Source organism: Nymphaea colorata, chromosome 1, assembly GCF_008831285.2.
Source record: "Nymphaea colorata isolate Beijing-Zhang1983 chromosome 1, ASM883128v2, whole genome shotgun sequence".
Taxonomy (NCBI): domain Eukaryota; kingdom Viridiplantae; phylum Streptophyta; class Magnoliopsida; order Nymphaeales; family Nymphaeaceae; genus Nymphaea; species Nymphaea colorata.
Genome location: NC_045138.2, coordinates 14,671,871 through 14,698,991, shown reverse-complemented (window position 1 = coordinate 14,698,991; position 27,121 = coordinate 14,671,871). Strand labels below are relative to the sequence as shown.

The 27,121-nt window shown below is 37.1% G+C and overlaps 1 protein-coding gene across 3 annotated transcripts; it reads left to right on the top strand.

Moving 5' to 3' along the window:
* The first annotated feature begins 5,144 nt into the window (after window positions 1-5,144).
* LOC116247572 (serine/threonine-protein kinase STY46-like) lies at window positions 5,145-24,989 on the top strand. Of its 3 annotated transcripts, none has more exons than XM_031619755.2 (16): window positions 5,145-5,717; window positions 7,248-7,362; window positions 11,507-11,622; window positions 11,821-11,934; window positions 13,959-14,031; window positions 14,537-14,647; window positions 16,323-16,373; window positions 17,959-18,095; window positions 18,194-18,301; window positions 19,564-19,637; window positions 20,002-20,177; window positions 20,760-20,855; window positions 23,343-23,423; window positions 23,556-23,606; window positions 24,446-24,580; window positions 24,665-24,989. In XM_031619755.2, the coding sequence occupies exons 1-16, from the start codon at window positions 5,539-5,541 to the stop codon at window positions 24,689-24,691; spliced, it is 1,644 nt and encodes a 547-aa protein (XP_031475615.1). In that variant the 5' UTR covers window positions 5,145-5,538; the 3' UTR covers window positions 24,692-24,989. The 3 variants fall into 3 exon arrangements, with proteins under 3 accessions (XP_031475615.1, XP_031475609.1, XP_031475624.1); XM_031619749.2 differs by having other exon boundaries at window positions 11,821-11,937; XM_031619764.2 differs by lacking the exon at window positions 11,821-11,934 and having other exon boundaries at window positions 5,147-5,717.
* The last annotated feature ends 2,132 nt before the right edge of the window (window positions 24,990-27,121 follow it).

The window sequence follows — 27,121 nt, the reverse complement described above, 5'->3', positions numbered from 1 at the left end:
TCGCACAATCATATTAATCAAATAGAAAGTTAGTGGATACAAATATTTACATTTAATAACGTCCATGTGTAATATAATACAGAGAGAGAGAGAGAGAGAGATTGGTAGACAAATAACTCTTATGTGCAATCACTCAATATATAAAACTTAAGGCATTTAATCAATGAGGCCCTTGAGGTCTTCCCTGCCCACTTAGGATATATGCTCAATCTTTCCATTGACCAAAGTAAACATGCAAAACGCTTAATTAGTTATATATATTGCACTTATCACATGAATAGAATCTTTATATACTGGGTGAAGAAAGTAAGGAAATCAGATCGGGTAATTACAAAAAAAAAAAATGATTTGCTACAGTCAAAAAGCAAAACCTGAATAGCATTTCATACCCATTTACACCTCCTATCGTAGTTGCTTTGAAAGGTCTAGAGAAGAGAATGCTACGTCAAAATCATGGTTTCTAAGATTCAAAAGTAATAAGACTGTATCCTTTGTATGCGAATGCTTCATATACATACATACAATATTTATTCATTTTTTTGACATAGAGAATGGGTTTCACAAGCTGAAAATGCTCACAATCGGTTATTAAACTTTCATAAAAATATCAGTTACACATTTTAAAATCTTAATTTTATATGAACTTGTAACTTCTACTTACGAAAATCACATTCATAGGAAAGATTTCATACAACGCATAGCAAAGAATGAAAAAAAAAGCTGCCACACTATCAGAATGTCTTTATTTCACCTTCGTGGGCGTGTGTTGCAAGAGACGGTATATATATATATATATATATATATATATGTCAGCTCTTGGTAGGACACAAGAAAACTCCAAAAAAACGGATACCGCTTGATTGGTTGTTTACTTGTTTTAAAATTAATCTTGTGGCTGGTAACTGACTGCTCAAGTTGCTTCTGTCCACAGAAAGGACGAAAGAGAGAGAGAGAGAGGGAGTATTCGTTTGTAAAGAGTCTACTGAGTACTGCTTTCAGACCATTAAAGAAAAGGCCTAATGACGTTGGTGTACCCCAATTTGGAATATGTGAAATTTTAATACTACACAAAGCATTGGAAGACTAAACAAGGTGCATATGGGCACCAAAAGCACAACTCTAAGCACATATCTTAAAAATTAATGACAAAAGTTATCATTTGACGCTCATTTTAAGAGAATAAGAGCCATCAACTTAATTAATTGTACATGCTCTTTCTCTCTTATATGCACACATATAAGATAATTTAATCTTACTGAGCGTCAAATGTTGTCATATGGTTAAAATTTAAAAGTCTCACACTAAAAAAAATCACAAATTTGGATTACCAATTGTTTATGGTGGCTTTAACGACTATTTATGGTCTTTTTTGGTGACAATTTTTAACTATCCAACAATTATATAGTATTCAACAATATATATATATATATATATATATATATATATATAAAAGAGAGACACACACCCACCCACCCACACCCACGTATATATAATTCACTTTACTTATTCACATGGCATGCAAGGACCAAATAGTGAATATGTCAGATTAGTGGGACCATTATGATGATAACCACAGTTGATCTAAGGACAAGGTAGAGCTCGCCTGTCCAATTAAATAAATGAAAGAAATATCATAAAGCATTTTAAGATTTCGATCGATTTGCCAAATCATGTCCGTTTGCGTAGGGTTGGGACAGACCCGTCGAAATTAAAGTGTTCTTTGGATTATTTTTTTGCAACTACGTCACAGAGCATGGCTAAGGTACGGATAGCCATAGATTCGGGTTTTTTTTTTTCATTTCTTCAAATTAGTATTTTAATTATTCCAATCTAGGGGTGTTTGTTTATATCCGGGGTGCTATGAAATTCAGGGCACCAGGATCTCAACTCCGACTCCGTTTTTTCTTTTTCTTTTTTTCCCTCAAATTTGCAAGTTTTAAGTTTACAAGTTCGATTGCCCCGGATTTGAAATCCATGGGATTTGAGATCCATGTATTTAAGAATCTAAGATAAAACCCTCTCCCTTTGATCCCAAAACAGACATTTTCTCCCTTTTGATTTTAAAACTGACATTTTCTCTATAAGTGGCCGAGTCCTTGACTGGGTCCTGTTTCCTCGAACTGGCGCACATGTTGAGCCATAGGCTGTTCAGCTCTATAAAATCAAAGGGAAGGTAAGGGACTAAAAAAATGAGCAAGGAATTTGACTTTAGATTATCAAACCTATAAATATCCTCCACATATATACATTGAAGAAATAATGGTCAGTGGGTCTGAGTCAGCTCCTCCTTGGGGATAATATAAGGCATATTCCATTAGGCACTGCCCTACCTTATCTCATGACCTGCCTTGTAATATGTCCTTTAACATGCATAGACTGTTCACAACTAACACGACAACATCAATATCAACATCATATATATATATATATATATATATATATATATATATATATATAGAGAAAGAGAAAGAGAGAACCGATAAAATGAAAATATATAACAAAATTTGAAGACAAAAGGTCCCCTAGATACAAAAACAAACCATAAAAACAAAAGCAAGAAGATGAAATATACAATACAATGCACATGAAAAGAAGAGGGATTAGGTGAGAGAGGAATAACAGAGCGATACAGTCACCCAGCCGCAGACGGACAACGGCGCCTTAACCGAATGACAAACTGGACATCCTCTTCATTGCACAAGATAAGCCACAAAATCTGACGAAGAAAAGGTGCTTCTGAAAATTTTGTTGCTGCGCTCTTACTAAGTGCGCCACCAAGCTGAAATGAGTCACGGCCTCCAAACACGAGATCTAATAAACTAGTGATGCATGATTTACATTTCCCAACTAACATTCTTAAGAACTAACCAGCCTTGTTGCATTGTTCAGCCATATATTTTTTTTTCGGTAAATTAACCGAACAGAAGGTATCAAACACCAATCCTTATTGTTTGGATGGTGTGGACCAATAAAGTTTTATGTGGCTTGACCCAGCAAGTTGGTCAGGACTTCAACCCGGGGGGCCTACCGTGCCATAATGAAAGTCTTGGTGGGACGCCCAATGGCTGCACATGGCCTGTCATCCATCAATGGACCAATGGATATAAAAACCGATAAAAAAAATGCGATAAGGATGACAAACATCATTATCTTTGGTCCTTATCCAATTACACGTTAAAAGTTTCTCTTTATTTTTCAAAGTAAAATCTTGAATATATTTTAATTTCACTTATTACCTATTTGTTATCCCATTTAATCTTAAAAAATGCGAATAATATAATTGATGGCCTTGTTAGAGTATCCACAAGAATATGCACAGATTCTCATAGACATCAATTTATAACTAATTAATCAAACTATAATATTATATTGATCCCACCATTTTTAATTATTTAAACATTTAAAATTTGTGTTTATACTATATTAATATCAATATTTTTAATTGATTTAAATATTTATGGATATCCTTGAGTTAGGTTCTTAGCCCCCCGCCGAGGTATAATGCGCAGTACCCAAGTGGGGCACAAGGACAGCGCGTTTGACTACTAAGGATTGACCGACCTAACAGGATTTGCTCATACTTAAATAGATCCGATTCAGTTTAAACTCGGTTTATTTTATTTTATTTTATTTTTTTAAAATTACAAATCTTATACAAGCGATTACTTGAAAAGAAATTTGATTTACGGATCTTGCTCTAGATAGCCCATTAAGTTTCCTTCACTAGGTTTGCTCACATCTGGATCTGGACACGAGTCCAGGTGTGATGAACCATAAAACCCATTTCGGATAATGGATCCAAGTCCGCAGCTAATATTTTTATTCCGAACTGGGTGGTTAGGTGGGCCATGTAGGGAAAGGGGCAGTTCGGTCATTAAGCTTTGCGAAAATTTGGATAAGCCTAGCTGAGGGAGATTTTGGTCAATGTACTAAAATTGGCGAATCTTTGGAAATTCCGACTTGGCATAAGTTCCTGAACTTACAAAATCCAAAAAATTGGTCGATGCTTAATTGGTATAAAGCAAGTATTCTCTGACACTGAGATCACGAACTTGGTCGCATTCTGCCTGCTGCCAGACGCGCATCTCGTTGCAAGATTTGGATTTAAAGAGCGCTGCCACGAAGGACAGATATCAGGATAATCGAAGATCCAGATCCAGATCCATAATGATGTGCTCCGGTCAATCCTGCTACACCGTAATTACTGGAAATTGTCAGTAGAATCTGAGCTGGATCCACTTCACATTGTATTCCGTGATTAGAGGGAAGTGGGATGGAAAAGGGTCCCGCCTACGTTGGCTCGGATCCATCTTGTGAGATCTGGACCTGTGGATCAGGTCCTCGTTTGGATGTTGCGTTATTCGGCAATGGATCTAATCAGATTAATCACCTCATTCGATTGCAGTGCTTTATTGAATTTGGACCGGGATCCAGATCCCACCAGTAGATGAACGGAGACTATAAACAGATCTTGGTTGCCCCGATATTCACACGCAAGACAAACAGTTCCCGATTGTTCTTTGTAGCTAACTTGGCAATATGTTCCGGGTTTTAAGAACGGCCTGAATTGGATCAGATGCAAGATACTGATAGATACCATGATCCAGATTAGATTTCGGACATTTATGAACATGTTACCGAGAGATCCATATCTATCTGGATATGGTGTTTTCCTTTTCTTGTATGGAAGCCGCTGGACCTAGACAAATGGATTCAGTTAAGCGTCACGATCCGACCCGCTCCTTTGTCAGCAAAAGGCCGAAACCCAACCCATTACGCATTTTAATTCTAATTGGGGGTAAATTAGTCATTAAAAATTTTATCTTTTCTTTATTAACGAGTAACGCCTGTGTGGATAAGATAACTGCCTCGTCGGAATAGACCGCCCATCCCGCTTATGGCCCTCAGGAAATGCATTAATTACCAATGAAACCACAATTAACGGTATCTAAACGGCGTTTAAGGTCATGTCCCGTCGATTTAACCGTCAAGATCTTGGGGTTCGGACGGAGTTGTCCTCATGAGTGTTCGTACCGTCGATCTTTCCCCTTTTGCCCTCGCCGACACCGCCTTGAGCAAGGGAGAGAACATGACGCGATGCCGGCTTTGGACATAGAGATATCAGAAAATTACGCCTCTGGTAGCGACCATCTTCTTCTTCTCTCTCTCTCTCCTCGCTATCTCTGCAAATAGTAAATGGAGTCATCCGACGCAATGAGGGGCCCCTTCCAGAGATTCACCTCGCGTTCAGATTCCTCAAACCGTCAAAGATCCCTCTCTCCTCTTCCTTCTCCTTCTTGCTGACCTCAGAAAACCCTAATTTAGAGTTCTACTTCTTTTCCTAGTTTTTCGGCTTCCGGTTTGGTGGAATTTTGCGGGAGTTTTTTTGGGCTCTTGATCGTCCGGAACTCGTGTTTTTTTTTTGTGACGGAAGATTCGGGATTTTTTTTTTCTTTCTTATTGTTTTCCTGCGAGATGGAAAGATCTTAGGGACTGGTCTGGGTTTTCCTTTTCTAGCTGTGATTGTTCTTCGGGGAGATGGAGTTTGTGGAGGAAGTGGGAGAGAGCTCGTCGCCTCCTAGAGCGGCTGCTTCTCCGCATCTTCTTGATGTCAGGGATGATGTTTACCGGAGGCTTGTGGAGGACGGGAACGATGCAGCGAGCGATCCAGGTTTCCGCGAGCAGTTGGATGCGCATTTCAGTAGATTACCACCGAGGTATGTGGTTCTTGAATTTCTTGCACTTCTTTGATTTTCGAGTTCGGACCATCTTTTTGAAGTTCTATTGGAGCTTTTTAGTCCATACGATGGCTGCGTGTTGTTTTCAATTTTAATTTTTTTTTGAATTGGTTGATGGAATAATTCGGGAGGGGAGTTGAACGTGTTGATCAGAGATTTGAAAGCAAGAAATGGGTTGCCGATATCCTTTCCAATATCTTCGATGGTTATAATTATGGTTCGCGTGGTTGTTGGAATCATAGTTGGAGAAGAGAACTGCATGAAAATGAATATAAATGCTTGGTTTAATTGATGAGAAGTTTACTGGAGGAGAAATCAAGTTGGTTATATACCTTTTTTCATTATCTCGGGACTAAGAAAAATTTGATTTCACAGATGTAGTCGTTGTGTGGCTATATGTATACATTATTGTCAATCAGCAGCTAAAAAAGCTAGAAGACTCAAGTTCGAAACTGTTAAAATTGTAAGGTTTCTGGGTGATACCTAGACTCTTTTCTGATCTTCCAACTGGTTCATGAGAGTACTGTATACCAAGTCTTCTTGTTAAGAGGATCTAGTCGACTGCCGACACTTTAATCTTCGTTCACCCAAAAAAGGAAATCATTGTGGGATTTTTGACCTCAGAAGTATCAATTGCCTTAACAGCAAAAGGTTGAGCCCTGTCACACTCAATACATTACTTGGTAAAAGCTGACTATGAGTCCGTGATAGAGCTCAAGAAATGCAGGTGATGCCCGCTGAGCTTACGCCCTATATCTTATACTTTTTATATGGGCTGACATTTGTTGCCCGTCTGGCGACTAACATATCGCTACTAGCTGTTGGCCATGGTTTGGCGTCCCTGATTGCCCGCCCGCTTGAGAGTCACACCTCACCCTCTGGTGCTATACTGGAGTAAGTGGGCCCCGTCTCCAGATAAATTTGTCCAAGAAAGCCTTCCACGGCTTTCTGTTTTTTGCTTAACATTTTTGGATTTATCTTGGGATTTTCATTGTGGAGATTTTTCCGATAACAGGATCGTGCAACAAATACCGAGTTTTGTCTTAAGGTTGGTCTTATGTCTCTTACGGCGAGTAAGATGGTGAAAAAAATAGATAATTTATTCGTTGTACCATCAGGATATTCTCTTTGTGTTTTCTTCTGTTTTTTGTATTCTCATATGTTACTATATGTAGCATATCTGGACTTTTTTTTCACTTCTTTTCAGGTCGAAGAATTAAAAAAAAAAAATGCTCTACGAATACTGCAAAGCTGATGAAGATGTGTTTTCAGTTATTGAAAGCAAGCTCCTTAACCCCTTTCTAACCATGCCCCAGCCCTTCTGCAATATTGGCATTATAGTTTTCGTCTAGTCTATTGATTGCTTACTTTCACTATTGATCACCTATCTGTTCAGTTGCTTTTAAATATTTCTAGATTTTCTGATTGTCTTGTCACATATACCTAGCTTCTCATATATTCTGCACGGTTCTTTTTATCAAATTTGACAATTGATCTTCTCTTATTTAGTTATGCACTAGATGTCAACCTGGATAGAGTGGAGGATGTCTTGCTACATCGAAAGATACTTTCTGATGCAAGGAAACCAAATAAACGGCCTGTCATTCATGCTCGCTTTGTGGAGGTTAGTGTTTTATAGAAGGTGGATTTTTTAACAAAATTTATGTATGTTTCCAGGGCTCAATTTCTTGTTCTTTTGGAGATTGAAATTCTTGCTCATAGAAGATCTTTTTAGACGAATGGTAGACTTCTCTTTTCAACTTTCTGGATAAAGTGCAAAGAGAACTGTTATGCTGGGTGTGGAACTCATGAGAAGTAGGTGGATGTGAGTGATAGTAATTTGTTGGCAGCAAGTTACAATCCAATTGTGGCAGGATCACAAACAGAGATTGATGTGATCATGAATGCACATGCAGATGACTGAATGATTTTGGGTTTGCAAGAAAATCCATCTGCATTTTGGGAAATAACAAAATAAATGACTTAAATTAGTAGTTCTAGTTGGTGGTATCTGTATCGTACAATATGGAGGCGTATGATACAATATCTGTATCGTACAATATGGAGGCGTATGATACAATATGTATCGTATAGGTAGGCAAAACCTATATGATACACCTATATGCATTTTCCCTGTAAATCATACGTGCATCGAACGTATCGTAACATACAGCTGCTATATGATATGATATGGCCGATAGCGCCTATATTGTATGATATAGTGCAAGTTTTAGAAAAGGGGCCCAATGTCCCTTTTGGCGAATTCATTTTCAAAACCACCTCTCACCCTTCATTTTTAACACTTCTAGGGGCTTTGAGACAAGAAGCTTTTAATTGTTTTGAAGAGACACCAATAAATTGTCGATTTGAGGGAGAAATCGCCGGTTCGAAGGGAGATTTACTAGTGGAAAGCCCATTTGTATTTGAAAAAAGAGGGCTTTTGTGTTTCTTTTTTCTACAAAAAGTATACAATCTCTCGCTTCCAATCTTTACTGTATGCATCTATTGTTTTCTAAAGCTTATTGTCATTATAGGTTTTTGTTCACTTTATGAAGATATTTGGTTTATCTTCTTAATGTGTTGTTAACTTATTATGTCTTATGATTGATGAATCATGAACGCTCATTATGTGTGTGATGAGTTTTTTATATAGAGTAATAGAACACATTTATCATGATTTTTTTCTAATTTTTCTCTATTTTTAATATTTTTTATTAATAAAAAATAATTTTATGATACGTTCACAATACATTATGATTTAACAATATGGCATATAGGTCAGCCTAATTGATACACATTACAATACACCTTCTAATTGCCTTTTAGTGCCTTTATGTCTCTGCTGCTTGTTCACACACACACCACACACGTAAAATTTTCATGAAGACGGTCTTCCTTTTAGAGGGTAAACTTGAGGAAAACCTGAACAAACAACAAAGCAACCCCGTCAAACAAATGACAAAATTGCAAGGGGTTTCAGCTCTGGGGAGAGGAGATAATGAAGATGGTGATATGAGAAAGCAAAAAGGATGAATTCAGATAATAAAATCTTACATGTTGGCGAACTGGGCAATTCAGATTAGCTTGTTCCCAATGCAATGGACATACTGGGTGCATGGACATTGTTTACTGCTACTTGGAAGATTTTGAGATGAAGGATCTAGAGCTTTTCTATCCAGTAGGCAGTAGCTCATCCATGTGGTTTTGTCATAGTCGGGGCACATGCTGTAATTTGTATGCAGGATCAGAGATTTTCTACTGCTACTTGGAAGATTTTGTGATGAAGTATCTAGAGCTTTTCTATCCAATAGCTCATCCGTGTGGTGGCTTTGTCATAGTCAGGGCACATGCTGTAATTTGTATGCAGGACTAGAGATTTTCATCAAGTTTTCTTCTTCAGTGCCAATTGCAAAGTACATTTTCATGAGCGCAATGTCTTCCCCTCTACATGTGTTTAGAATGGGAGCTTACTCTCTGATGTAAATTTAAGGGGATCAAGTTCAAATACCTGGAGTACCTTTCCAAGTTCTGGTTCTATTGGCATGCCTTACTTTTGGACTATAACTTGGCGCAAGACTCAAGACATCCAGTCCTGTTTTTACAGTAATTGTTCTTCAGCTTCCTGCTGATCCATTTTTTACATGTCTGTTCTCTTATATTCATAATTTGATTCACTAGACTTGTGAGTGCTGTGCTTCTTCAAGGATTGAGGATGATCACCCTTGTCTAATTTACAAACCGAAGGATTTTGGCTTTTCTTGCTTGTCTTTCTTTTCTAATCAGAAGTCCTAACTAGAACGTCCTTTTGCTGGATTTCTTTCTGACGTCAGTATTGCAACATCAAATCCTACAGAATCGGGTGGTACCTGGTTAAAATTCAGAGACTCAGGCAAATGAAGAAATCCTTTCACACATACATACCTAGTACTGGATGTACCTTACCTGTAAGGAAGTCCAACTGGTATAGCATTTGCTTGGGAAGGAAAAGAAAAGTATAGAGAAACCCAAAACTGAACATGACCTTTTTAACCAACCAATCTTTAAAGCTGTACAATATACAACAAAATAGGTTTGAACTGATTTTAGTGGCTATATCTAAAGATTTTAAACAAATATTTTGATATGGCTGCATCCATGACTAGAAAAAACACAAAGCTGTGTGGTCGTATAAAGGAAGGCATTTGGTTCAGATTTGATGAGTAGGATGGCTCTTTTTTTATTAGACCACCCATTAGTTGTTTCAAGGAAGAGTTAGGGAAGACTGGAGCCCTTGTGATGCATCCAAGCATGATTCTGTTTGTCACTAATATTAAGGGCATCTTCAAACAGGAAAAGGTTGAAGGTAGATTCAGTTTGGTGGTATACACAGTAGAGGTGTCTTAGCATGCATTATCTGCTGGAACCTTGGCAATCACTTGTCAAGTGTCAATTCTATGCAAAGAGAGCTAGGATGAAACCTAGTATGCCTTGAGCGTATTCTTCTTGCAAATGGTGGTTATATGTGAGAGTTGTGAAATGGAACTGTCACTTGTTCTCATGGGCTACTATGCATGTTCAGTTGTTCACAAGCTAAAAGTGTATTTTCTGGCAAGATCATCAACACCCAGTTTAGCCTGCTTCCTAGCTAAAGCTAATTAAACCTATATCAAGCTTCTATATGCCCAATCCACTGGAGCCAACCTTGAGTTGGCTTCTTGGAATAGAAACGATGGCATTTTTTATTCCCTAATACATAGTCAGAATAAACCTTGACTTAAGCTTAACAAGCATGAACTGTCATGCTGATTCTGGCACAGACTCCAGAGGGAAACATATGTGCCCCTCCAAACCTACTGACTTAATTGAAGATAACTCCTGCAGTTCATGCTCATCTCGCATAAATATCCTGCATAACGTGGTTATTACTTTACTCATGAGCTCATTTGAAGAGCTTGTACAAGCTTGATACGGGCCACTCATTGCAGAGGAGTAGATAAGTTCAGTTCATTAACATGTCCTATCTTACCCATCAAGTCGAGTGACTGATGCAGTATATCTTTTACATGCACTCCACATGGTGGGGGAAGTATAACAAGAATAAATGCTTTAGATAGTGAGAACCATTCATCTTCATGTTTTCTTAAGTTTCAGCATGTACAATTATGTCAAAACAAAAGTATGATAAGTTTCTGCAATTGCATACTGAATGTGTTGAAGATACTGGGGTGACTGGTACCTGTTAGTTTGTATCTATGCATGTACACTACTATCTCTCTTATCTCTTAAGCATGGGAAAAGGACACAAGGATGTCTTCATCTCTCTCTCTCTCTTTCTCTGACCATCAGTCCAAAAATCTTTCTTTTATTTTTTTTTTCTCCAATTGGTATTTAAGGAAAGTTTGCAACTTTGCTTGCATTTCATATCCTGTAGTTGGATTGTTACATGTGTCCAACGTGCTTGTGTCAATGAGAAGGTTTTCACTTGAGATTGCTTTCTGAACTCTTGTTTTGTTTCAAATCTTTGGTTGACATGGAACATGTTCTTACTGTTGCTTTGTTTTGGTACTCTAGATGATAATCACTAGTATGTCTTAAAGAAAGGATTTTTTTTTTGGGCATATGTGGGCATTATGAACGAACTATAATTATTGTGAATTGTGACCTTACACACATAGACATACATTCACAATTGCTTTCTATGAAATTTGAGTTTAATTTTTATCTTTATAACAGTGCTGTCATTATTCAATTAATGTTTCTTTTATTTAATTAAATGTTATATCTATCAGCATATCACAAGTAGATTGGACACTGAAGATATTCCACAACAGTGTGTAAAAGATGTTTCTTGCACAAGTGGATGTAATTGTGCTGAACCTGAAGAAGGCATGCAATCAAATAGAAGGTATTCAGTCGTACAGATTGTTCATTAAGTGCATAATAACTGTTCGTTTTTATCTTCTACTTTTGGGAAGAGAAAAAGTTGATCAGAAAAGCTCTGTGTTCAATGAATGAAATTCATAGTTGTGTTTTAGCTGGACTATGGTGGTTTGTTTGCAAGAGTATTTATTGATACTTGGTACTACTCTATTGAGTTGATCAGGAAACATGAGGTCGTATTTGAACCTTGCTCAAAGCTTGAAGACTTGAACTTAGACACAAGGCAGTGTTTACAGAATGGAGATGGAAGATTTCCAACTGGAACACATACAGGAAGGTGGTGTGACATCTGACTAGGCAATCCTGTTATGGTTTTTGGGGCACTAATCCATGTAGCTTTTCAATCCTATGGAATCATCTTTAGCACTATGACCGAGCTTCATATTTTATTAGTTTGCAAGTCATGTAGCTCAGGACAAGTTTCCATTGCCCATTCAGAAAACTTTGCAGTTGTGTTTTCTGTTTGACTAAGTATTTTTGTATATTTTATATACATATATTTGCTTTGTTACCTTACAAAATTTAGAATTTATGGTTTCTGTTTTAGATGTACTTTTATATTTTTATGTACATATAATTACATTACTACATTCTACCTTGCAAAACTAAGAATTCCTTCTCTAAGAATGTAACATCCGTGAAAAAATCTACTCTTTTGGATCCTGTTATCTGCAGTAAAAACGGGTTGCTACGTGTAGTCTGCTGTAACTGAGAAAGCTGGAAGCTTCAAGTACAATGAGTATGTGTAGTACATCTTTTGTGAAGTAGTTACTCAATGTGAGTTTTATAACGACTTTTGGAAAAAGTAGTATGATCATTATGATTTGCTCACTGGGATTGCAAAGATTAATTATAAAGATGATGTTCACTTGTAAATCGCTGTAATGCTCTTGGTGGTGCCAATGTGTAGAGTGATTGGTAATGGCAGAAGCTGAAGTTATTAGTCTCCAGGATGATGTGGCTTAGCAATATTAATGGATTTATGAATTTATGTTTATGTGTTTCTGGAAAAGAAAAAGGTCTGGCAGATGACATTGTCAAACAGTACTTGTGAATGTGAAATATACGTCTGTAGGAAATGAGAGGTAAACTGGTCGTTATTTTACATGCCCTTTTAGTAAAGAACTGGGCTGTTGTTAATTCTGGCTTTGCCATTGGATACCTAAACTCCCATTACCTGCCTTAGCTCACTTTCTTCCAAGGTCCATGTACTTAAGGGTTAGAGGTAGAGTTATAGTGGCAACGATGTCAAACGGCAGCATGTCTGGCAAATGAGTTTTGGACCTTTGGTCAATGATCTATCAAGTGCAAATGTAGTAGGACCATGATTGTTCGTTTCTCAGGCTGTTGTGAGGTTTTCAGTAGATTGTCAAACAGCAGATGTAATACATGCATCATATGATGTTGTCATTGTGAACTGCAGAGGTGTAGTAGTGGGAGATTGTTACCATCAAGGTGTCAATTTTTAATTTTCAGGATGGTGTTTTCAAGTCCTTAGGTCCTTTTCTTTTTTCAGGTTAAAATCATCAGAAAATTGCTGACTTAACTATGAAATTTTCCCATTTCTAAGTGAAATAGAGTTGCAATAGGTGAGACCATGGGAGAAACGGAGCTGGAGGATGTGGGGCTCAGATTTTATTTTCTTTACTTCTTTGAGGGCAAAGCAGAGCTGCATTATGAGTGGTAGAATTCTGCAGACTGTGGGACGTATTGCAGACGAAGTGGGTTCCTGTACCACCTAATAAAACAAATGCAGCCTTAAGGGAAAAGATCTAAGTGCACCGGAAATTCTGAAGAAATTACTGAAAAGGAGAAACTGAGAAGAAATAGAACGTTGTAAGTGATGCAATTTGGTCAAATCACCATTAATGAAGTTATAAATGGACATGAAAACAGATAAGTGATTGAATGTTGATCTTAGTGTTCTTGGTGCGGAGATGTGGGAATGATATTATGGTTACTTACAGGTGGACTAGGGAACACCAATCTCACAAATGCATTCATCTTTGAAAGCATTTTTTGTTCTTCTTTTGTTACTAGGTTTTGATGATTTTTTAGCCTGCCTATCTTTCACCTTTGTCTCTCCTCTCTCTTTCTCTCATGCATACAACTGTATATCATAATTGTCAGCCTTTGGTTAGTTCTAATTGAGATACCTATCTTAGGGATACAATTCAAATTTAGTTCATTTGTAATTTAATTTTCCTACTTGCATTATATTGTGCTTTGTCTCATTAAATTTCTCTCTTCATTTAAATGTCGCTGATGCTGCATTTTTTATCTGCTTTGTTTTCCTTGCAGTCGAGAGGCTGCTGATGTCCTCATCCATGAGATTATATTCTCTACCCTTGATAAGCCAAAGCTTCTTAGTCAGGTATTTCATTGTTAATCCTATATATATGCATGAAGACACACAAGGTAGCAATGTATATTTTGGATGTTGAGGAGCCTTGTTTCTCTTTCCCCTTTTTCCCCAAAACTTTGATGAGGTCATGTTTTTTAGTAAATAAACATTGAGAAACACATTTATATTCATACATTGGAAAAAACATCATTAAGTGTTCTTCGCTGGAACCCAAATTGGGGCCCAACCCAGAAGGGTTTCGGAACAGTGCATTTCTTGTGTAATATGGTATTATTCAACATACGTATGGATGTATATTTATATGCTTATGTAATTTTATCATGATTTTTGTGATGCTCAATATAATGATTCTCTTATGGAACTCTTGGGGATAGTTCAATAATTTTGGCATGTTGAATCTTGCAATCAATATCTTGCCTTTAGTTGAAGATGATTCAATTGCAGAACTTGTGAAAATGATGATTTTTTATGCTTCATCTGATTCCTTTTTTTTTTGGGTGTCTTGGCATCCTAGCTCTCTGCTTTGCTTTCTGATATTGGGCTGAACATCCGTGAGGCACACGTTTTCTCTACTACCGATGGCTATTCACTGGATGTCTTTGTAGTGGACGGATGGCCTGTTGAGGTAACCTTTTACATAGAAAAAATGTCTCAATATTAGAATATCAATTTTCTGCTGTAGTAGCAGTTTGATCAGCTTCCTGAATCACTGAATTTACACTCATTGCTTGCTTGTGTATTCAGATGCAAGTCTATTTCTTGTTATAAGAAGATGCCGCAAAAAACTAAGTAGTCTAAGTTACACAAACCCTTCAAGACAGTCACTGCACAGGAATCAACACAACTTGGGTGCGGGTGGGGCGACTAATAATTAATTTGTCTTTCATTGGGTCATTGGTCGCATTGTTGTTTGATAATTTTGTTGTTTGTAGACAAATTTTGTATTTTTTATTTAAATGTCTGACAGAAACAATGAAGTTATGTATGAATTATAAATTATATCTAATTTATTATTTTTATTAAGAATCTTTTAAATAAAGTAGAACAGACTAGTTCTATATCTTGATATTAATCTCCTTTCTTTGATACAGTCATGGTGAAATGATTTTTTTTAGTTCATAGGTAATGTATTGACATACATTTCAATTGCTTGGCTGAATGGTTGAACATTTCAATCTGCATTTGTTACATCATGTTATCTTGATCTAATTTGGGAGAAAAAAGAAGAAATGAAAAAAACTAAACCTAAGGAAAAAAGGGCTGTTATTATTAGTGTTATCATTATTGTTTTTCCTGAGAAGTTTGATAGCAACTTCATGACTTTGACAGCCAGTGTTGCTTGTCAATGGCTCTGCAGCTACAGAACCAGGAACTATTAGTGGAATAGCTATAGAGGATTACAAGGCCAGTTTCAAGCTTTGTCCAGGCTGGTAGTTCACTTTCCAAAGCTAAGGGAATTAAAGAGGAAGCTGTAATCCATTGTGATGCTGATGCAGGCACTCAGTTTAGATTTTTCTAGAAAATCTACAAATAGTATACTTCATCAAGGCGTAAAAGGTTTCTGAAGTTTGCAAAATTTATAATTGCTATGAAGAAAATATAACCTAGTTAGAGAATTGCATGTCCTATGAGTTAAACTAGTGTTACAAACCAAAATGGGTATAATATGAGTTGCAGTATTTAGGGATCTTGATAGTCAAAACTACGTGTTTTCCATTGATTGGATTACCTAACAGTTTTATAATTAGATTAATGAAGATGGGACGTTAAATCAACAGATGACCAATCAAATGTTAAGAAATTACATCTTTCAACGTCACTGTACCTCAGCAGCTGGTCATCCATACTGGCCTTTCGTACAGAAACTGGCAGATGATGTCTTAGTATATGCTTGTGTTCATGGCATCTTTCCTTGTTTCTTTTCCAGCTTAATTCATTGTATAGGTTCCCTAGGCTGAAGTGACCTGTAGGAGCATGCTATTTTCAAGCCACCTTGAGTTAGTTGTCTCCATGAGGAGATTGTTTTTAAGGGTTTTAGGTGAATTCAATCAATGTCTAACTTCATTGGGCAGTTAAAAATAACAAATGTTCAGCATGTTTACTGAGAACATGAAAGCTATCAACTTGATACCAGTTGTTTGCCACTTGTTTGGTATCAGTGAAGCAGAAGATTTCCTTTAAAGGGGTTGACACAATTAATAGAGAGAGGAAATCTTTTGTATTTTGTGATGCTAGCTCCATTCTATGACAGGATATGTGCAGAGCTGATACGTTCCTGACTAATGCAATGATGTGGCCAGGACGCAGATGGCCTGCAGCAAGCACTGGAGAAAGCTGTAGCTGGGAGTGAGGTAAGATTCTAGAGAACAAAAAGATTCCTATTATCCATTACTTTGTCTGTACCTTATGCAGGATACATTCATGTCTTGTCTACGTATGTCTCCTCAATCCTCTTGGGGTTTAATTTGCTACATTGACTTGACAATTGACGTGTTATTGTCTTCTGTTTTTTAGTTGTGATCCTTATGTTAATACTTAACAGCATAACTTATTTGCTTAATTTTGGAGGCCTCTTGGTCTTACAAGCATAAGTCTGGTTTTTCTTCCATATGATTTTTCTATAGAAAGTGGATCAGATATGTGCACTTAGTTAATTTATCGAGGAAGCTTCTAATGAGAAGAGCTTAGCTAGCAGCCTGGAGTTTGTGAACTTGTTTTTGTTTGAGTGCTTTGATCTTGTTTGCAGCATTACAATAGGTAACTCCTTGAGAGAGAGAGAGAGCGCGCGTGTGTGTGTAGGTTATAGTATAAATATCATATACTTCACTAGATTTGGAGACTGTAAAGATAATGTAATTAGTAAGTCATTGATGTCAAGTATATACACTAGATGGATCTTGTATACATGTGCTTAGTTGCTTATCTACTGTAGATCACACAGGTTGCTTTTTCAATGTCAAGTATGATCTTTAAGAGGGAAAAATTTTGTACACCGTTGCTATGGGTCTTTTATCATTTGACAGACACCCATATGTATTTCAAACACCTGAGTGAAAAAATAAAAACATATTTCCCTATGTGTAACCTTAATTATGACCCTGTCTTAATTTTGGTGAGAACAATTTGAAAACTAGTGCTTTCCATGGTGCATATCAGGAATCTTTTTAGCAGTCAAGAGGTCAAGAAAATGCTGTGATATTATGCAAATGTAATCTTTTCATTCAGATGTATCTTTTTTTTTTGTCATAGCAATGTAGAAATTTTATTTTTGGAAATACACCTTAAAGTATGATATAGGTATTTAGAAATTAGAATTATGGTCTTCATTTAGCGTGTATCAGCAAATCTGATATGTTAAAGTTAAAGCTGCTCAGCTGAATACATACTATTTTCATTAAATGATAACTGTGGCAGTTATGAATTTGTTTTTTTGAAATAGTTTGTATGCGTCTTTCAGTTACAATGGATTAATTTCTAGGAATTGGTTTTGCTACAGACATGAAAAAGGTTCATTAATTTCTAAGAATTGGTTTTGCTACAGACATGAAAAAGGTTCAATGTTCTGTTTTTACTTCAGCAGTTCTATTCATTTGTGTTTTTTTGATTGCTGATGTGTTGTCCTGGTGTATAAATTTTCTCTGCTCATTTCTTGTGCACCATGTTGTGAAATGTTGTCAACATCTAACTGTACCTGACTGAGTTTGTGAAGCTCGGTCTTTATAGCACTAGAATGGACAATGGTACAGATGACTTTCCACATTTCAAGTGATGCTTGAACCTTTGTCATGTTATTTACAGTTTTATCTTATATTGAAGCTCTGAATATCTTTCTAAATTGTGTAGCCAAGTTTTGATGTTGAAAGAACATGTTGTCACTCTGTTAACATGTTGCATTGTCTGGAAATGTAACTATTGCCCTTCTGTATGAGAATGCAGGATTCATGGTCAGGCTCTTCATCACATTCAGCCAGTGAAAGGATTCTTTTGGCCCCTCAAAGACAGGAGGATTGGGAGATCGACAGAAGATTGTTGAAGATGGGAGAAAAGATTGCATCTGGATCTTGTGGAGATCTGTAAGTCTAGGAAACCAGAAATGTTAGCAGTTTTTTTGTAATGACATTATTGTTAATTGAGGCATCTCTGTTCCGAGTCAATATTAACTTCCATGCAGGTACCGAGGCATTTACCTGGGGCATGATGTTGCAATAAAGGTTATTAGACCTGAGCATCTAAATGAAGCTATAGAAGTTGAATTTACACAAGAAGTTATGATCTTGAGGTGAGGGATCGTAAGATAATCAGCGAGAAGGTCTAATGTCATAGCAGTTCATCAGATATAACAATGCATTCTTAATGGCAAGTCCAGCAGAGATGCTATTTTTTGTCTAGTTCAAATAATACTCAAGCACTTTCACTTACCTTCTTAATTCATACTTGAAGTCACATTGCTAGTTCTTACTTCCAAACAACAAATTACAGAAACTTCCTCTTATGCAAGTTGTTAGTTCCAAGTAACCCATCTGAATTTTCTCATCCAGAAACTGCCTATAGCATTGGCCTTTTCCCTTTTTGATTATATGGACCCCTTTCCATTGTTTTTTCATTCACTGCTATTTTTATCTGGTTATTATAGACCATGCTCATAGACTTCTTTGGAACTTATGATGTGGTCTAATTAATCCATATACTTGTAGAGTTAACCTTTTCTTACAAGTGAAACTTATGAGAGTGTGGTACATATTCTTTGAGAGTCTTGGGCAGGTCTAATTTGCTACGTTGTGTGTTCTTACAATTTCATCTACATAATAAGGGTTTCCTTTTGTGTCTATGTTACGGAGTCTTTCTTAACATGGTTTACTACCCATCAAGTTGCTGTTCTGTTTTCAAACATATGATTCTTATGGTGAAGTGGCTTGGAGTTTAGCTTGTCGTACTCTTCCCTCAGATGCTTGTATTGGCATGATGTCCTGTTTTCTTGCTGATTGTGTGTTCCTCCTCCTTTTGATACTGCTTCTTTTCATTGTTGGTTTGGGTGAATGAAATCAAACTAAAGTCTAAGAAGTTGAAGATGGAAAGGGAACTTTTTTGGTATGAAGACGTAATTGAAGAAGCAATATTTCTGTTATATATGGAGACTGGTGATGGTGGTATAACTTGATGAAAAAGGACATTGCCCTTTGTGGCTTTGTTGCTCATCCAATGGACTGTATGAGATGAAAATTAGTGAACAATAGTGAGAAACTTGCTTATTTGGCATTATGTTTTTTGAGCTTTCACCGATCATTCTTCTCTTGCACTTTGTTAGTCTTTAATAGATTATTGATATTAAACCATGATTTAAATTTAGATGCTAAGGGGATAAATATATTGCCCATTAGCCTTTAGCTTGGTATTTTGTCCACTTTATAATGTATATATGTAGTTGAATATCAAAAGAAAACCTTCAATTTTTTTCTCTGCTTAGAAGTCAGAACAATGTTAGCAATTGATAGACCCATTGGTCATTTTTTCCTGTCTTAATCATAAGAATGTGACCTGCAGGGAAGTTCAGCATAGAAATGTTGTCCGCTTTGTTGGTGCATGTACAAAAGCTCCTCAGTTGTGCATAATAACAGGTTGGTTGTTTAAACATCATAGTAGGTATGATTGTGTTTCATGGATTTCTTCTTGTGTCTTTTGGTGAATCACAGCTTTAATTTGATCCATTGACGCTTATGTTATCACCTCTCAGTTTAGTTGAGATTCAGATCCACGTGGGTTGACCTTTTATATCTAGAACCTTGGATATTCCCTGTTTCTTCTTCTTCTTCCTCTTCTTTCTTTTTTTTTCGGCTACAAAATTCATATTTCTGTTAACGTCCCCTGTAGTTTTTCACATGGGATGATGCAAATATTTCAGTCAAGTGCTTCAGTTTTCTGTTTCCCCTTCTCTTCACAATATGTTCGGTTCTGACTCATGCTTCATTTGCAATATTGCAGAGTATATGCCTGGAGGAAATCTTTATGATTTAGTGCACAAGCAAAACAGGGTTTTGGAGCTCCCCAAATTGCTTAAATTTGCAATAGATGTTAGCAAAGGCATGGAGTATTTGCATCAAAACAACATAATTCACAGGGATCTGAAGACAGCAAACCTCCTTATTGACAATGGGAATGTATGTAGTAAACGCAGATTAATTTAATGTTGACATGTGATTAATCGTAATCCTGGGCATTTGCTGTCTTGAATACTTCATGTTATTTCTCTGATTTAGTATAATGCCATTCATTTGCTATTGATAACTAGTGTATGTAAGAGATATTCTTATAACTTGTGACTCTAATTTGCAGAACCTTTTTAAGATACATGTTTTATGAAAAAATGTTTGTGTAAATGTGTTTGTGTTGTGCATGCAAGCCATGCAAGTATGTTTAAGGGAGAAATCCTTAGCATACCTATCCACTGTCATTGTGTAATTCTGTCCATGCTGTTGAACCAAGAAAAAAAAAAAAGGAAACATGATATGAGGCTAAATAAATAAAAGAATGGTATTGCTCATGTTGCTATACTGCAAATCATAAAGGACAATCATTTTCTGAGTGGAAAATTGGAATTTGTGAAGTTATAAGCACATTAAGATTTTATATAATTATTCCTTGCAAGCATAGTTGTTATGTGATGAAGCAGCCACTTTATGTTAGATGCATGGCAAGTCAATTAATGTGTTTACTAATTTGATGAAATTAAATGTGCTCAGGTTGTTAAAGTGGCTGACTTTGGTGTTGCTCGTTTCCTAAATCAAGGGGGAATAATGACAGCAGAAACTGGAACATATAGGTGGATGGCACCTGAGGTAGCATCACTAGTGTTTTTGTACTTTTTTAAGCTATTGTTTGTTCCCTCCTATAATGCCCACTTGAAAAATTTACTTTCGTATCTAAGATTGTGAGAAATTTTGAGGGACTTATAATGGGGGTTGTTAAGTGATTGATTGTCTTGGTTTATAGCCGTTCCAAGGAAGGAACCAAAGCTGCTGTGAGAGAGGTTGGGATTTGCCAGACCAAGAGTCCGAGCATGTTGTGGGAATGGGCCAGGTCATGACAAGTGGTATCCGAATGGATTCAACAATCGGACTTAGGCTCCACACATGTGGGTGTGTATGCCTTATGGTGTCTAGATTGCAATCCCTCACTTTGAACAGTTTAGTCCCGTATCTAAGATTGTGAGAAATTTTGGGGGTGACTTATAAAAAGGGTTGTTAAGTGTTTGTTCATAGCCGTTTTTGGTGCAAAATCCAAAGCTGTGAATTGCAATCCGCCGGACTAGGAGCCTGAGCCCGGTGTAGGAATGGGCCAAGCAGGGGCACGTAGAGAACCTAAAAACAGAAATATGAAAGGATATCTATGCAAGGAGAAAATAAATCCAAAGGAAACAAAATAAAAGTTGCTTGGAAGCTTATTAGTGAAGTTTACTCATGTGTCATAGGCACAAAGTTCATTTTAGTCTATGTAAATGTTCGACCTCAGTAGTTCATGGTGACTTTCCATCATAGAATACGGAATTTCTCCTGTTGTATTTCCTTTCTATGCTTCGATGAGTATCTTTTAGTTGTCTATTTCACCTTGGTCACCTTCTTCAGCATGGTTGCTCAGTGCAGTATGTAAACTATGGTTCAGTTTGCGCTCAGCTTAGATATTCCTCATATGAACAGTGTAAGATTTTTAAGCAAGTTTTTTTTTTTGCCCTAGAAAACTTGATAAAAATCCACTAAGCTCAATATACATAAAAACAGGAGCTTCGCTGTATTATACAAATGCATTGCATATGCATATACTAGTAATGTAGTTGCATTTCAGTGCACATTTATTTCCATATATACTATCGTATAATATGTGAATATTATCATGAGTTAGAAACTCTAATAAACAAGCACACTTTTATAGAGAAAATAAGTAGTCAAATCCAGACCAAGTCACCGAATTACCAGGAGAGATACAAGTATTTTCACTTTTGGTCAAGTCTCAAGTTACTGTTTTAGACTTTGCTCATCACATCCTGGGCAGGAGAAGGTCCCAGACGTGTAGTTATCCATCTATTCAAGTGGTAATTGGGTTGGGCTTTAACGCATAATGCGACAGTTTAGTTCCTATTTAATGATGGTGTTAAAAGGAGAACTGCGTCGAGCCAATCCTGATATGAGTGGACTTCGTGGGGTGAACCTGTGGTATACCAGTTGTTATGCCAATAGCAGCACCAGCAGCTAAGTTGGAATGGAAGAATTGCTGAGCTTCTGGAAATTCTCTATACAGGTTCCTGTATGAAGGTTTCTGAACAGAATTTCAATAAGTGCAAGCACAAGAAAGTGTTTACCCTTAGCATGCTGTTAAAGTTGTGCTTGGTGCATGGTTTGTGTGTGCTGTTCGGGTGGTGTTTGTGCAATAGAAAAGTAAATGTGTCATCCTACTCAGATTTGTTTACTATACAATTTACAACCTTCCCTCCATCCTGTTGTCCTTTAGTATACATCAATCAGTAGGGGAATATGAAGAGTAAGAGAGTTCTTGATACTTTAAGCCTTAAGGAAGACTGGAGCAGGACATTAAGAAGTCCACCATTCTAATTGACTTCAAGGCGGAGAACCAGTAGTTGGAGATTTACTAGCTGCTCCACCATTGGTGACTTGCTTAGTTTTCTTTACGTCTGATTAAAGAGGAAGAACCTCTCCTCCCTCCAGTGTAGGAGTGTCAAGTATAGTCTACCATGGAATCCTACAGTTGGAACGTGCAGCCAAGGGAACAGACACATGTCATCATATTAGAAAAGCCCCTGGAGGAAAAAACAAAAGAGCTAATGTGCCATCTGTTTCTTGATTTATGTTATGAGTTATTGAAAATCAGAAGTTGGGCATGGGGTTAGTCAAAGCCCTAAAGGACTTTTTGGAACTAGGCATTCCACTGCACGCATAGAGAGATAAAGAGACTTAGGAGATGTACCTTTTGTTCACACGAGAGAGAGAGTCACCAATATAATGTGCATGCGTAAGACACTTCTGAAAAGAAAAGGAAGGTTTTCTTAAAAAAAAAGAAAAAGAAAAAAAACCAAATGTGGAACTCATAAGAAAACCTAGTTGTCATTCATTGACCAGTTGACTACCATGGCCCTACTGACTATGTGGCCGTTGACTAGTCCGCTGGCTAATGGCTATCAACTAGGGCACCTAGTTGGTGGACTAGTTGCCTAGGTTGACAATACAGTTTGTGTTGTACTCTTTTTGGGACGTTGAGAACTAATTTTGTAGAAATTTATGTACCACTAAAGTTTATGTTTTGGTCTATACCAGGTGATAAATCATCAGCCGTATGATCAAAAGGCAGATGTGTTCAGTTTTGCCATCGTACTGTGGGAGTTGGCAACATCAAAGGTTCTTCCTTGAACACATCTAATTTTTCTTCTTTTAGTACCTGAGATTCCTGAAAACTTGCTACTTGATTTTAACAGCATGGCTTCTGCGTTTTTCTTTTATTTAGCAATGTTTTTGGTTATTATCATGCAGATCCCATATGATACCATGACACCATTACAGGCTGCTTTGGGAGTGAGACAGGTATGATTTGCAGGTAGCATTTTTCTATTTTGCCTTGAAGTTTAGGCTGAATTCTCTGTACTAAACCTTTTCACAGACCCAAGCCATCACAACTTAGTGAGCAACAACCCATACCCATCTCCTGTTGTCTCTCTCTCTCTCTCTTTCTCTCACGCACACAAACCCACCTGGTGCCCAGAGGGGAATTGGGAAAACATAGGCTGAGTACATTCTTCAAAATCTTGCAAGCATTAGAAGGCCGGCCATTCCATGAATGTAGTCCATGTCCATGTCAATGGTCTCTCTTTACCCCCTTCTCCATTGTTGCCATTGGAAGGGATGTAGGGTTTGACAATGACTATAACTTTGTTAGTACTTAGAAAGTGCAAGCTTTCATCAGTCAACTTTCCTCAAAATGCCGTGCTGGTTTTTGTAGTTGAGGTTTCCCTATCAGATTTTCAGAAAAACTGTATTTTTTTGTCATGTTAGCATCAGCAGTACAGTGTATATATATATATATATATATATATATATATATATATATAATAACCTGCAGTACAGTGTCAGATTTTTAATTTTTAGCCATTGGCAACATCCAGCAGATTTTAACTCTCCTATATATATATATATATATATATGTGTGTGTGTGTGTGTGTGTTGTCAAAGTAAAATAATTGATGAACTTTGTGACAGTGTTCAAAAATAAATTTCATGGACAGTTTGTGTTGCTGTTGCATTTGTGTGGGCATCTATTTGCAAATGCTGGTGCTTACAAAATATGTGTTATAAGGAGCACAAAGAGCGGGCGACACTGATAATTTTGCTTGATGCATTTGACATTCTTCCCTGTTTCTCCTCAGGGGCTGCGACCACCATTGCCTGAAGATGCTCACCCCAGATTATTAGCCTTAATGAGGAGATGTTGGGAGGCAGTTCCTGGGAAACGTCCTTCCTTTTCAGAAATAACTTCTGAACTTGAAGATATCCTTTGTGAGGTCGGAATTCATTGTCTCAAACCACCATATTTCTCTGGGTGTCTATATATTTGATCTCCCATAATAGTAGAGCATTTTCTGCAGGTTACTTTAAATTCTTGCATGACGTGACCTGTGCAGAGTTTATATTGGTACAGTAATTCATTATCTAGAAGAGAAAAATAGTGGACTACCGGAACATGAGTATCTGCGGATTCATTCACAAAGACCTTTTTTTTGTCAACAGAGCCTGGTCAAGATGAAAGCATATATGTAAATATATGTGGTTTTGTAAGCCCCAATTCTGGAAGAATGTATATGCCATCAATGTGTTCTTGGTGTGGCTTCATATGAAATCGTTTTAGGAATACATAAATTTTCTTCTATTTCTCTTCAGAGTTTCTTGAATGTATCCCACGTTTTTACGTTCTTTCAGAACGCATTACCGCATGAAAAAGTAATGAATGCCATGGCATGTAGGAGTTACTAGTGGAATGTCATGTTCATTGATCAGCCTCTTATGAGGCAGTGAACATAATAAGATCGGCATAAAAAAGTAATGGAAGTCATTTTTGACATCTGGGAATTCACCAGCCGATTGTCATGTTCATTGGTCAATCTCTTATGCAGCACTCGACAGGATAGAATCAACACCATAACGTTGCCTTCCGATTATGTTGTTGGTCGACTTTAGCACATCAAAGGTTACTTGTAACATACTTTCACCAGCCTTACAATTTGACAGTTGCATGGGAGATTCATGTTCATATTTTTAGTCCCTTCCTCCATGAATTTCCTTTCTGAAACCATGTGTTTATGTGATGCTATCGTGTTTCTTTGAAACTTCGAACCTGGATGTATGTAGCTTGCTAGCCACTACCCTTCTGCTGTATATATATATGTGTGTGTGTGTGTGTGTGTGTGTTTTCTAGCAAATACGATCGAGTTCTACACATGATGTTTTTCTTGTGAATTAACTTTCTGGGGACGATGTCAAGTAAAAGCAAAGTCAAAACCCCTTCAAAACTTTTCTTTTTTCTGGGTTAAGTCATCCCAATCATGAGAATTGGTCCTACTTCTGGCCGCATAAAACCCATTTGATACCCTCGCTACAGTGTAAGAACCATGTATGTACCGTCAGATCCCATCTGGCACATCGTAGATGCTATCTACCTTTATTTGGGTAAATGATCACTGTGTTGGGCATGATTGCTGATTAAACTTAAGACTTTCAAGTTGAAAAGAAAGTTTAAGAGTTTATCTTTTTTGTTGACATAAGCTGGTTAGTATCGAAATAAATTTAAAAAAAAAAAAACCCTTGAAGAAAACTACTTAATGACAGCACATTCAAGTAAACCTCCCCATGATCTACTAGAGAGAATGCTCAACTTGTTCTTGCAACATGGAACATGTACCTAATAGTCAAACCCTTTACGTCTTATCAACTTGATGGTGCTCATAAGTGGAGCCCCCCATGTAAGAAAACTTCAGAAGATATCAATGTTGTGCAATAGTAAACTTACTTTGGCTAAAAGTCCAGTATAGTGTAGCTTTCATACCATTTGCATCTCACCTAAAAGACCTCAATATGGAATATAGGGAACTCAAACAGGAAAGTGTCAATAGCTCAGGTTAGTTGCGGAGTCAGAAACTTAGGTCGGAAAGAGCACAAAAATATTCATTTTTATGGGCACACGTGAAGTACTTTTTGACAAGTAAGGGAGACCCTACGCCCCTTCACTTAATGGGCACCATACCCCTGTCTGAGACTTGTCTGATTATCAACTTGAATCCAATCCCGGTGACTCGGGTTTGATAAAAGGAACAGGATCTGGTTACGATGCCCGTTTTTATGCAATCCTGCATCGAAGTTCAATCTTTAGTTTGGTTGAATTCAAACTCAACTTGAATATGCACCTGATTACATTAGAAAATGGGATGCTTTATAATAGAGTTTCTCAAAATGTTGTACCACTTCAAATTTCAATAACACGCTTGCCTTAATAGGATCAATGTCCAGCCCAGAATAACGATCAAACATTCCCAATCTCTTAGGGTTGAAGTTTGGTTACAAAGAAGAAAATCCCGCAATATAGCATAGCTGGTTAACCAGCTAGAAACATATGAAGCAGCATATTTCTAGTTCAGTACTTGTGGGTGCCATCTTTGAATCAACGAACTTAAGTCCGATATAAAAAGCAGAACACAATCTTATTAGACATGAATGAGTTTTGGATTATATAATAATGCTAATAGGACATTTTAACTCAAATATAATGTCTTGATTATTGAACAAACTAAAACTAGTTCATATAAGAGAATACAATTTTCAAAGAAGAAAAAAGGTCCAGTTCAGGGAAAACCGGTTCCTGCCAATGTGACACAAACACAAGTACGGTTCCGCGGGAAGCCATGAAATCCAACCCGACCCCAAACACCGAGGGTAAAGGGCAACGACTTGGGCGGAAACGTCAAACATGTGAGATGCAGCACCTAAGAGTCAAGTTCCTATCACGTCATCCGTCCATCCGTGGAGGAACACGAGCGAGAAATTCGAAGGTA